The sequence below is a fragment of the Larus michahellis genome, chromosome 6, assembly GCF_964199755.1.
Source record: "Larus michahellis chromosome 6, bLarMic1.1, whole genome shotgun sequence".
Classification (NCBI taxonomy): domain Eukaryota; kingdom Metazoa; phylum Chordata; class Aves; order Charadriiformes; family Laridae; genus Larus; species Larus michahellis.
The window spans coordinates 12,365,174-12,378,379 of record NC_133901.1 but is presented as its reverse complement, the minus strand read 5'-3'; the positions used below and the strand labels follow the sequence as shown (position 1 = coordinate 12,378,379).

Sequence of the window (13,206 nt, the reverse complement as noted above, 5' to 3'; positions counted from 1 at the left end):
AATGCTATCTCAAATTTATGCTATCTCCCTGAAAACAACCTACATTCTTCTACCTCCAGTAGGAATGAGACAAGCTCCAAGTCATAGCTTCTGGAACACATAAAGCTCATGCCTCCAGATTCTCAGGGAAGAGCACTGACCAGCAGGTTTGTTTACCCCAGCGGGGTGCAAGCTGCAGACACCCCATGCACAGATATCATCCTTTCACTGAGACGGAGGCTCAGTCAATTGAATATGTGACTAAGATGTGACTATCTGAAAAGCAGCATAAAACACCCAAGGCTTACCAGAAGAAAATGAACAACGTCTCCTCGACAAAATGCAAGCATGGGGTTCACAGAGTTCTGTACAGCCACAAAGTGCCACGCCAGAAGAGGGACACTAGAAGGGTCCATCTGTTAGACAAAAAGGACAGCCGGTGTTGAAGGTACGCAAGGCAGAACCTCAGTTCCAGGACACATGGTGTTCATCAGCTGCTGCTCACTAGCTTTGCCATGTACACACACTGGCTGTAAAGCAATTTCCTGGGCTGCTGCTGAGCAGTAGCTTGCGCTCTTTGGTTCAGCCACATGCTTTAGGGGCAACACGTGCCTCTTGGGACAGTCAGAACAAAACCTGTGTCCTAGCTGCTTACTGTAGATCCAGTCGCACATGGATTGATGGACTAGGACAAGCTACAGCTTGCTAGCAGCCTCCTCTCCATTCTCCCAATCTAACATACCCCACATTTTCTCCCAGCTGCTTCTCCAATAGGAATTATAGCAGCAACTAGTGGAAACAAATAATCAAGAGTTTAGAAGACTGTTTAGTGCTCTATTTCCGCTTTTTTTCTGTCCCTGCAATTAAGGTTCTATTGTATGGTTCTTATGTAAAGCAATGGCCCCAGCCCAAGGTGATTGTAGCCATCATCAGGTCAATGCCCTATCTGTGGGTGCGACCAGGAGGCAGCAGGGAATGCAAGAAGCTGAGGGGCTCCTGAGTTCCTACCTTCCTACTTATTGGAGAAGTTCAGCATTTTCACATAGGTACAGCTCAAAGCAGCCTTTTCACCTCCTCTCTGCCCACAATCTGCACCCATCAGACCAACAGCTTCCCACTGCGATTCCACAGTGCTGAGTTTACCGCACGCTGACAAACTAGCCATACCAACCACCTCGCCCTAATCCCATCCCCTTCACTTTAGGATTGTAGCCATAATCCAAAAAGCAACTGTTTGGTTTCATTACTCACACGACCATAGGGAAAAGTCATCCACACTTTCAGAGATGGCTTCAGGCCAATAACCAGTATCTTCAAGAAAAACAAAAAGGCAAAATAAAATGTTTGAGTATACACCAGAAAACTTCTCCTTTGTGATTCCTCACACAAAGCCTTCTGCAAGCAGCAAGTTACCTTTGTTAGGGAGGCCATGGCCAGCAGGGAATACTGGGTGATAGGATGGTCTCTCAGCTCAACTTTTGCGTGTAACGGTTCAATACAGCAAACTTCCCCCTTTGAGCCACTGAAGAGACATCGAGACTCACAGGTTCTCACTCCCATAACCCTCCTGCAAAGAAGGGAAATAGCTTGGTGGCTAGCTATTAAGAAGAGATCAGCCCAACAATCTCATGAAATCTCAAGAGTGATCCTTCCTAAATATTGGAGTTTTGTTGTTTGTTTTTTTTTTTTAAAGTCCTTTACACAGCTTCAGGGATCACTTTTAGTGCGTCACTGAAAGCAGTCCCATACAGTTGCTCAGATACAGACAAGAATTCCTTAAGATCTTATTTAACAGCAAAGTTTTGCAAATCCCTGGGCATGATCAGACTCCCTAGACTGTCCATCCTTCCTCCTTGTCCTTCCTCCTCTTGAAGAGGCCAAGAACAAAATGAGCAGTTACTGCAGGCAGCTCTCATTAATGAAAGAAGGAAAACCAAGAGGTAGCACTTTTATGACAACTACCAAGAACCCCACAAGGAATGCCATGATTCTGAACAAAACATTGATACCTTAATAACTTAGGCTATTCTTTGACTACTACACTGCCAGAGAGCACCTTGCCTCAGCTGTGAAATTGTACTGCAGCCCTAAGCGATGCCTTCAACATTCAGACAGTAGCTTTATTGGTTTCAGTGGCGTTTTTTTGCCTAGGTTTTAGAAACTATGACCCAGTATTAGTTTTTTTGCACTTTCTGTGGGTACTTAAGAGTTATTGTCTTACTTAAATGACAGTTCAAATACGGAGCCTCCGCTGTCATTGCAAATTGCAAGCGTCGGGTCATCTGTAAACTGAGCAGATAATTAAATTAAAAGTGGCACTGAGAAATAAACTACAAAAAGAAAGGACAGAAAAATGTATACTATGGCATTATTAAGAGCACACAAAAGTATGAGCGTTGTACCTACCAGAAAGACACCTTTAACATACACAGTTGAGACAATAACTGGGGTTTTTTTTATGATGTGTAAGAAAAGCAAGATTTTTTGTTTCATCTTTACCCCTCCAGTGAGCCTCAAGCTAGATTTTGTTACCAAAGTCCCATTACTTTCTATTGCAGCTCAGAACTACAGCATACCAAAACCTGTGTTGCCCTAGAACACCTCACAGTTCAAGCCCAGGCGCTGGTGTCAGAGCTGGTGAATGAGCTGCAGTAACAAAAAGGCCAAAATCAGAAGCATTCAGAACTCCTAATGATACCAAATAATCAAGATAAAAAGGGTCACAGCCACAGCTGAGGCACCCTTCAGGAGGACTCTGGAACCCAATTATCAGCAGCACAAGCATCTGGCCTCTAACGCAGTGCCTGAGCACTCTTCAATGCGGGTACTGCCATTAGGTGAGGAGCTAGAGAAGGGGGGCGCTAGGAGCAGAAGATCGGGCACATTCATCTTTATGCACAGGGCAAAGATGGCAGAGACGGAAGCGTGGAAGATGCAGCAGAAGGGGGCACCTTCACCCCCACAAAACACTTTTGGTTAGCCAGGTCAGACCAACCAGTACATGAGAACCTGTCCTTGAGCAACGTCCCCCACCAGACCCACTACACTAGTTCCATGTGAGGCACTGTATGGGTCTGGCTGTCCCAGCAAGGTCCAGGAAAGAAGAAGAGAGAGAAGAGTTTTGGTGATGCACCGAAGTCACTGCTCTGATCAGGCTGCCAAGGAGCATTATGGCCCGGTAGGAGAGGTCCACATAAAACAAAGCCACGCACAAAATCAGATATGAGTTTCTGTGTGTGACGACAACACTATGTTGAAAAAGAAGCCATAGATGATTTCTCTTTCAACCAAAACATTCCCAAAATGTTACTTGAGAAACTGCTGACAGAAGCTGCTTTCTACACTTCAGTCTCTTAAGTTTCCAGTTGGCCAGTCACGTAACCAGTTCAAACCAACGCAAGTTTTAGAGAAATATATTCTAGCAACTAACTCTTCATAGATTTTGACATCGGAGAGAGGAGTTATAACAGACAACAACTGTTGTTTGTTACAGTACAACTCACAGCCGATACTATTATTTCAGCTCTCAAAATACTCAGTTTCTTTTTGAAATAGAATTTCTGCTCATTTTTCTCATCTCTGGATGCTATCGCCACATAGCTCCTAGGTAGCTGCTCTCATCTGTAAATCTAACAGTATTACACTAGGAAAGTCAACACATCTGACTGAACACAAGTGTCTTTTAAAGAAGAAAAAAAAGAAGCATACAAGGAGTACATGTAGTGCTTGTTACCTTGATGTGCAAAATGGCTGTTCCTGGTGGGTGGGCATCTGTTATTGATCGTAGCAGCTTCCCACTGGCCAGATCCCACATCGTGATCTGCAAACAGATTGTTCTCAGTAGGCGCATACTGCTAAGAGGTTCTCTCTATCGCCTTGTGTGTTAGTACATCAATAAATTTTTATATTCCCTCTATCATCCTGAGTTAGTCATATCAAAGAAAAGCAATCTGAAATCTGTTCCCACCCTGTTTTTACAAGCAGTTTACTTATCTGCTTACACTCTCATTGACAACATTAGAGTTATCTTCTCGACTCTGCGTCATGTCCTTTTGGCAAGCTCTCACCACTTGCCAAAACTCAACTCGCAGCTATTTGTCTGATAACCTAATTCAAGAATGTAAGATAACTTTGCTACCACACAACACCGCTCAGAGTGGTTCAATGCATTTCTCTCTCACAGCATCCGTGAACAGTTGAATAAGCTCTGCTAACGCCCGTTAGCAAAACTCAAGCATCTCCATGGCTACCATGGACCTTGTCTCTCCTCTCCTCCTGCGTTTGTTGAGCATGACAGGTCAGGTAGGAGTACACAGCTTCACTTGTGCTTGGATATTAAATTCAGGCAATTTCTCAACTAAGAAGCAGGAAGTCACAAACTACTTACTGCATAACTGAGGAATATTTAGCCCAGAAGAGCCGAGATTACAATTTTCATCAAACTTTTTATTGGACATACTATTTTATATTGTTCCATAAATCACCTATCAAAGCCTCGCAGACCAGTTGTTTCAGAACTGCTGCTCCAAAATATTTTATTTGAGTCTCATTCAAAACAGGCCACTGCTCTGCATGGATCAAGTCTGTATTTCCACGTGGTGCGGAGCAGTCTGTCATTTAGCCCTATCATAGACACTGGAGTGTGTTTACTCTAGAATGAAGGTGAAAGCCAAAGGAGCAAAGGAAATTTAAAAATTAAAAAAAAAGCAGCCTCCTTTGTATTCCATGGACTTCTAAATTTTACCAAGTTAATGTCTATCCATTTTAGTTTAGTTTTAGTCTTATAACTTTTGTTCACGAATTGCTTTCTCTCTTTAGGTTCAGAGAAGGGCATAAAAACAAAAGAGCAGACTCAACCCCTTTTTCCTCTGCATTAAAAGCTATGCTGCTTTCATCGTGCAACAGAAATAAGGTATTAGTAAAAATGAACTTTGGGGATAGATATGAGTTTCAAGAATTGCAAGTCATCACCACAGTAAAAACCAGCTTTAATTACAAACATAGATCTCACAAAGTGACCTAGAAAGACTAAGGTGGTTGTCCTGGTGTGCCATTGCACGTTTCAGTTTATCAGGAGCAGGACTTATGTCACAACAAGCCACGATTAATTGAATCCTTCACTATATTCTGCATGACTCATTTCCTCCACAGAAACCTACCCCAAACAACCTGCCTGAGCTAGCTCACTGGATGCACACTGCTGCTCAGCACAAAAAACTACTAACAAACAGCTCCATATTGAGTGTGCTTGGCTTGGGGATATTGTCACCTCTGGACAGTCCCTCGGTAACAGCCTGCCGAAGGACAGAGCACTGGATCATCTCATCCTACGGGAATTACCTGTCCTTTCGCAAAGCCACACAGGAGCCTTGAACAGTCGTTGTTGATGCTGAGAGCAGAGACAGCCCCATATTGGGCCCCAACAGCAGTGCTGCCCAGACAAAGCCGAAGAGCCTGGTTTTGATCTAGAGAATTGGTAAGAAATTAAAGAGAAAGAAAGAGCAATGATTAAAATCAACATCATGCAATTATTTGCATATACAATTCACTTGTGGTACATTAACGATTCACAGGCTTACAGTTAAGTTCTTAAAAAAAGAGTTTACAAGGTGAGAGCACAGGTTAGTACAGAGATAGTGGGACACTTGCAGGGAAATGCGAAAGTTATTTTTAAAAGTACAAAACAGGCAGAGGGAATATGGAAGTGCAGAGGTATTACAAACTGAAGAAGAAACTACTAGGAAAAAAAAATATCAAAGCAATACTTAGCTTTCCTTTTACTATTCTGCAATGGTGCTTAAGTTGTAGCAAGGAAGATGACAGAAAATTAATTCTATTTTCCAAGCCTTATGCTTCTTTATGTTGATTTGAATAACAACTAAAAATCCCCAACGCGGGCTTTTGGTAAGTGTAGTTTGACGTAACTCATTCCTTGTTTTGTTGACAAACGCCAGAAGCTGCAGGGAAAATGAACTTGTGTCCCCAAGCCGCACGGTTAAAATGCTCGATGGGTTCTAGCGCACATAGCTCTCACTTTATAATGAAACAGTAATGATCACCACGCCGTGGCAGAACTCCCTTTCCTGAGAAGCAAAGGAGGTGCTAAAGCCTGCACAGCCTACCTAGGGGACTGGACCACTGCACGGCCATGCCCTGGCTGCCCCTGCAGACGACAGACAAGCACCCCAGGTTGTGCTACGTTCTTGTACGCTTCCGCCACGAGAGAATAAAAAATGCTTTATAAGATGTTGCACTGCAGGTGTTAAGAATGATAACCCTCTGCCTGTCTTTGGTGCATTGCTCTTAAAAGCTAAAGAAAATATGTGTTCTGCATCTGCTTTTTCCACCTCTCCATTTTTTTCCTGCTTTTGAAGCGTGGAGGAAGAAAAGATGCTTTGGAGGACTGTTGGAATGAAGACTGTAGATTTGAAATACATCAGAAGCACCACAATAACATTGGGTGCAGGATTCCACCTTCAGCAGGGAAGGGAAAGGACACGATCCAGGGGAACAGACAGCATCTGAGCACCAGAACCCCCCTGGAAGAACCAGCCAAGGCACAGGACACATTTCTCCAAGTTGCAGCACCATTAGCCATGTGCTAGAAGTGAAACAGAGCATGGACGTATCTTCTCTTTTTCTTTCCCAATATGAAGTGATGTATTCATCAATCTGCACAGACAGACTGATGGCCGAGCACACACACAGTGGGAATCACCTTTCAAATTCTACCAGTATGAAGAGGCATTAGTGGGAGGTCTGAAATAAACACTATCAAGAAGAGCACCTAACTCATGGGTCACTCTAAAGCACTGTTTAGGGTGAGGAGAAAGAGGCTAGGGCCAAGTCCAAATACTTTTTCTGCTCTATTCCTTGTTTTCCTGCATCTACCTTCATAAACTCATCTGCTGTAGGGGCCCAAAACAAAGTAAAAAATTCCTTTTCCTGCAAAATATGGATAATGATAGCAGAGAGGTAAGGATAGAGAGGGTGTTACAACCACCATTTGTTCTGCACACCAAATGAGACAGGGCCTGGGAGAGACAGAAGGGCCACGGTCCGTCTCACAAATGCTCAGGGAAGGCTCAGGTATTATAGAAAACTGCCAGTTTTGATCTAAAACATGATGACAGTACTGGTCAAGAGGACACCATATGTTATAGCTACTCAGAGACATCAGAATTCTTGTGAACGTTGAAGAGCTTTGCTCTTCCTCTGTGGGAGAAAAGACAAAGGTGCCTTTGGTTGACCATATCAATGCAAATCATCACCTCTTCATCAGGTGACAAGCAGCCCAGGCAGTTCTGGAAAAGGCTACCTGTCCTTCATGTACTTCTGCTCCGCTGTGCCTGCCAGCACAACATCTGACACTGCACAAAGAAGGAAGCGCCTCCGCTTTCTTCCTCTGCCGTCTGGCTTATGTCAAACACAGAACAAGGGAGCTGCATTTTCAAATGAGAACTGACATTTGCTTGTTTACACCTAAATACATTTCATAAAGATACTGCTTCTGCTGTCAGAGATGTCCAGTTGAACTACAGATAGATGAAGATTATTTTTAACAGCTAAATAATCAGAAACTGTATAAAACACTCTTTTTCATTAGCTTTCCAAATTAACATGGCATTGTTCAAGATGTCTCTGAAAGCCAAGGAGAACCTGAGGGTTGAAATTGGCTGAACCTGCATGTACAGAAGCAACTCTGAAAGCTCTGACGGTCACACAAGGTACAGTTTAGAGATCTAAGTTTTATAAGCTTTGACGCTCATGTCTAACTAAACAAAGGATGCAAGTGACTATACTGCAAACTACTGCCTTTATTCAATACAGAAGAGGAACATGGAGCCAAAACTACTTCTGTATCACCATAGCGAAAAATTAGAAAAGCAACATGCAATTGATTGCATCTGCCACTCAAGCACAACGCAGAGCCTTCCTGAAGGTCGGTCTGATGCCACGGAGCCACGGCAAAGCACAGCACCTTCTGCCCCAGGGGCCAGGCAGGGTGCTTCAGCCACCACCTCCATCACCAAGCACAAGGCAGCAGAAGCGCTTCAAAACTAAGGCCATTGCCCCATACACAGCTCTCCTTCTTAGGATAAGATGAGAGCAGAAGCTGAGTGATGGAAACAAAAATCATCCTCTGCCACGCTACTAGAAAGCACTTTGACATCACTGCGTCAAGGGTGTACACGGCATAGATCAGAAAGAAAAATGATGGAAGATTTCCATGGCAGCTCAGAGAAGACAGAGCTACAGCTGGAAAACAAGTTCCCCAGGGAGGTATTCTCCAAATGGTGTCCTTCAAGTCCCAAAGAAATAATTCCTGTTCCAGAGGTCTGGAAATACAGTTTATTTATAAAAAGACCATCTGCTAACCATACAAATTTGTTTAAAAATAAGGTGAATACTGCAGCTCTTGCTATTAAAGGCAAATTGCACCCTGTTCCTTCCACTTCAGCTTAAACCTGTCAGTAAGTCAATCCATCACCCATTTCCTGTAAGGCATGAAAAAGGAGAATCTTCCACAGCTTCCTCTGGAAAGGGCAGCAGCTTCAGAATCACTACTACTTTCAATCCAGCTTCACATCTTCACACATGTACCCACAGGAACTTTCAAATCCATTTTCTTCTTCCCTCACCCACAATGTCAGTTCAAAGTAAACAAGACCCCCACCACCACCCCAAAATTAAATGCTGTGTATGACTCAAGTTAGTCCTTCCTAAGAAGAAAGTGCCCATTGTTTGCCAGAGATGTGTTTTCAGAGTTGAGGAATGATTACTTGGAAAGCTATGGATCACTTGGAAAGTCGGAGAAACCCATGCCAGTACTTGTTTCTTGTTTCCAGCCAGTCAAAAGATGGCACACAAGGAGGAGCCATTAGGTAAGATATTTTTTTTTTTTAAATAATTACAAATAAGATGGACAAAATTGCTTCCAAAGCAAAGCAAGACACCTGCATCAATGAGCTCCTATTAATCAACGGGTAGAGTAATAAAAATGGATAATAGCAAAAGGTTATAAAAGCCAATCTGATGATTTTTGACACTAGTGTTATCAACTTTGAATCAAGGCAGCTTTAGGATTAAACACAAAAAGCTTTTTCCAAATGCTTGAAACAAAAGGTGGCTATCAATTGTCAAAATGTTTTTAATTTTGCAATTTACATAAAGCACTTCTTCATCTGAAACATTTCTGGCAGTAACTACTTGTGCTGCTCTCAAAGTCTGACGTCGAAATGAGATGGCACTTTGATACAGCTGTACAAGTAAAGCACAAAGCCAACTTTGTGAATATGAAAACAGTCACTTTCCAGAACAAAGGCATACGCACAGCACTGCAGAAGTTGTTACTTCTCAGATCACCAGGTTTTCATCAAGATCTTTTCCTTAGGCTATGATTTTCCCAAGTTGGAAAGGCAAGTTTTAGGAATAGGTCCTTTCCTCCCACCTTAATTAGGCAGAGAATCAGTAAGCGCTCTCCCAGGAGGTATATCCCCCTTGGGCCTGAGGATCAGGAGGACAAGAGATGGTGAGCTAATGGGACAGGCTGCAGGCACCATCTCCCCCAGTAACACAACAGCTGTCCCCTCCCTAAACCAGGGCATGCTGAAGCTTCCTCCCCACCCCCTGCCCTCCGCTTAAAGCTAGCGGAATGACCACTCAGAGCAGGGGTTAGGTCAGCCCACCTGTGGCTACCACATGAGGAACCCACTGCTCCCTCCTCAGCTGCATAACCGGCGCCTAAGCAGGGCTTTCAGGAGCTGCTCTCCACTTATGTGGATTTCACAGGTTTTACCTGCTCCTCTGCTGTTCTTGCCTGGAGAATTTTAAGTGTTCAATGCACAGGCATTCAATAACCAATTCCAGACCAGCCAGCAGTATTATCCACTGACTGGTTACTGCACTGCTTTACTTGCTGCTTATCTGGCGTCTTAGACTCTGGCACAGACAACATGCAAACTGGACAAGACAGGAGCTGTTCATGCAGGGTACGTGCACAGTGCAGTGTTACTGTACCTTTTCCTTTTCAGTCCATACAGAAAGGGCCAAAAGAGGAAAGAAAAAGCCAGAAATCAATATAAAAGAGTGAAGTAATGAACAGCATATATGTGATAATCTTCAAACACAGACAGAACCTTCAGATTTGCTGATAGTGTTTCCTTTTGTTAACATTTCCTGTTTTGATTTATTCAAGTAACTGAGAGGATGCTGTGATATCTGGTGTTTTAAAACTAAGCGGTTTAAAAAGCGTGTGGAATCACTGAAAAAAAATTAGTTTATAAATTTGGACTTCATTGTATTGAAGACCAAAAAAAAAGAAAGAAATTTGAGAGGAAATAAAACTGGAGGTTTAGTCGCTTAACTGGTAAAACTATTTTCAACAGTTACCACCAGCCAGGCAATCAACTCCCCATTAGCTTCCAAAAACAACCAAGCACAACAGTCCTCAAAATCTAGTTTTAATGCTGTCTTTAGGTACTTACACTACCTCTTCTCTCAAGATATCATGCTACTCCCACACCTGAACAAAGACAAGTTTTATAGCCAACACAGAAAATAAATGGTTCAACACTAATCAAACCAAAGTTTAGCTATATAGAAATTTTATGTCCAGAACATGAAGTCTCCATGAAAAATAACACATTTCAGTGAGCTCTGTTTAAGGGCTAGTTTGAGTAATGTAAAAACATCTTAGCTCTTCTGCAAAGATGGAGGAAAAAAAAAAATCTCTGAAGATTATTTGTTTATTGTTACAGGCTTGCTGGGAGAGCACTCCTCAAGAAAAATCATGGCACATAGCATAATTGTTCATTTGCACAACGCTCACAACTCCAAAAAAGTTTCAGAAAGAATCTGGCAAAAGGATGGCCCTCATTTATATTTTAAAAAAAATAAATTAAAAATCTCCCAAGCAAGCACCACACTAGACACAAGCTAAGGGTCATATTCCTAAAGCACAAGACACAGTAATTATCCAAATGTGGAAATAAAAGCATCAAACAGAAGATAAACTACCTGAAAGATAGGTAAAAAAATGAGAGCTCCGAACTCTTCTCAGCAAATAACCAGATGCGGCAGATTTGAGAGGTCTAGATGGGTTGTTAAGAATTTTTTTGCCCTGCAAGATTATATGGCCCTGGAGCAGGTTACCAGAGGAGTGTGTGCACGCACGTTTGCCTGTTGGGCAGTATTTTCCATCCGTAAGAGTTTTTCAAGACTTGGCTAGACAAAGCCAGGGCTGCCCCAACCCAGTTATTGGTGACAGTCCTGCAGGAACCAGGGGGTGACTACGGGCCTTCAGACATCCCTTCCTACCAACACTCACAGGGTGCCAAAAAGTTGGCACCTAATCCAACTCCAACCCACAAGAAAAATACCGCTTTTCAAAGCTTAGATGCTCAATCGAGAACTGCCCTGTGACCATTTTTCAAGAGGCAACAGAAGCATTCAAAAAAGCAGAATGAAAGCCACCCAAGTCTTCCTTAAAAAGGAGAAAGCAGACAAGTCAAGAGGGACGGGTGGACTTAGGAGAGGAGACAAACGAAATAGCTACATGAAATCAAATATATGAAAGAAAAACATAAAGGGTTAAAAAATTTTACAGTGACACAAAACCATTCAGAGAAACTCAAACATCAGCAACATTCAACCAGAAAATGGACCTAAATTTTTGCAGGCAAAAAAAAGGTGATGTTTCCATTGTATAGTATAAACCATGCACATAAATTAGAAAACTTCAGGGAGTAAATCTCAACCTAATTAACACATCTAGCAGAAAAATGTTTTCATTTAAAATGTACAGAAATTGATTGGTCTACGGACATAAACTGCTCGTTTAAATCACAGAATAAAACCAAGCCAGAACACTAATCCTCTCTCTCTTTGCACAGAAGAAAGCCTTATACAGCCATATCCTGCAAGGACTTCTCTCTTTGCAGACAGATGTGAGAGCACTGGGGTCAGTGCCCGAGTTTTAGTTGCAGAACTGAAACAATTTAGCAGAGAACAGAAGTGCCCAGGAAGCATTCGCGGCCATACCTGAAACAAAGTTGGATGACATATTTTCTTTCCTCACCACCTTTAAATTCCAGCGTACTCACAGAATATCTTTAGTTGCAAGGAAGCTGCGGAGGTCTCTGGCCCAGTCCTACTGCTCCAAGCAAAGTCAATGAGATTAGTTTGCTCAGGGCTTGGCTGAGTTTTGAATATCACCAAGGAAGGCGATTCCACAGCCTCTCTCAGCCCTTATCTAATGCTTCAGCACACTCATGCTGAAAAATTTAATCAGATGTTCCCACGTTGCAGCTTGGGTCCACTGCCTCACATCTAACACCATGGACCTTTGAGAAAGGTCTGAGTCTCTCTTTCTATAACTTTCTATTACATAGTAGAAGATGGCAACATGATGTCAACCTTCTCTCCACGCAGAAGAAACCCAATCCTCTCAGCCTCTGCTCATGTATCACGTGCTTCAGCCTTGGTGACACCCCACTGGGCCCACTGCAGTACTTCAGATGCCTGTCTTATAGTGAGCAGCCCAAAACTGGAGACAGTACTTCAGATGGGATCTCGCAACTGCAGAATAGAGGGGACTAATAATTGTCCTCAACACACTGAACACACTTGTGATTATACAGCCCAGTACGCAGCTGCATAAACAATAACTTAATATGTTTCAGTAGATCAGAAAGCTTGAAAGGCTCTGTTGCAAGTATGCAGAGAAGTTCTCTAAAGTACTGACATTTATTTTAATAAAAGCCAATTAGTGGAAAGCTGGTATTGTGCCAAGTGTTCTAAAGGCCATAAAATTAACTGAATAACTACAGACCCTTGCAAAGATCACGGCCAAAATAACAGTAAACACATTGGTCCAAAGTAATCTTTGCTTAAACGCACTTGCATTGAGCAAAACAAACAAATCTTAAAAAATACATCAGCTGAAACGCCACAGCACACTAAGCATCTTGCACATTCAGGCTTTCAGTGGCCCATCCTCTTAAGTGGGACTTGATGCAGAAATAATCACGACAAAGGTAAGAAGGACCCTTCCTCTTTGCACGCTTATATAGAGCCCTAGAGCCCCTTCTGGAGTGTAAAATGCTAAAAATAGTATCTCTCTATTATGACACTTGCAGAGAACAGCTTCGGTCTAAAAGCTTACTGACTTCATAGCATCTGCGTATAGAGAGCGCAACAGGAAATCGGAGTCAAAAGCTGTTCCAT

General features: G+C 42.6%; 1 protein-coding gene across 8 annotated transcripts in view; it reads right to left on the bottom strand.

The window, feature by feature from the left end:
• The window catches only part of VPS8 (VPS8 subunit of CORVET complex), an 81,792-nt gene that overhangs the window by 60,498 nt on the left and 8,088 nt on the right, over positions 1 to 13,206 (bottom strand). For all 8 annotated transcript variants that reach the window (XR_012587711.1, XR_012587710.1, XM_074592575.1 and 5 more), the window contains exons 7-12: positions 5,320 to 5,444; positions 3,713 to 3,799; positions 2,201 to 2,268; positions 1,393 to 1,546; positions 1,231 to 1,290; positions 288 to 395 (exon numbers count right to left, since the gene is read on the bottom strand). Coding sequence is in view for 6 of the 8 variants with exons in the window: in XM_074592575.1 (XP_074448676.1) it covers positions 288 to 395; positions 1,231 to 1,290; positions 1,393 to 1,546; positions 2,201 to 2,268; positions 3,713 to 3,799; positions 5,320 to 5,444 (602 nt within the window). In the remaining 2 variants the exon portion in view is untranslated. The remainder of the gene's footprint in view (positions 1 to 287; positions 396 to 1,230; positions 1,291 to 1,392; positions 1,547 to 2,200; positions 2,269 to 3,712; positions 3,800 to 5,319; positions 5,445 to 13,206) is intronic.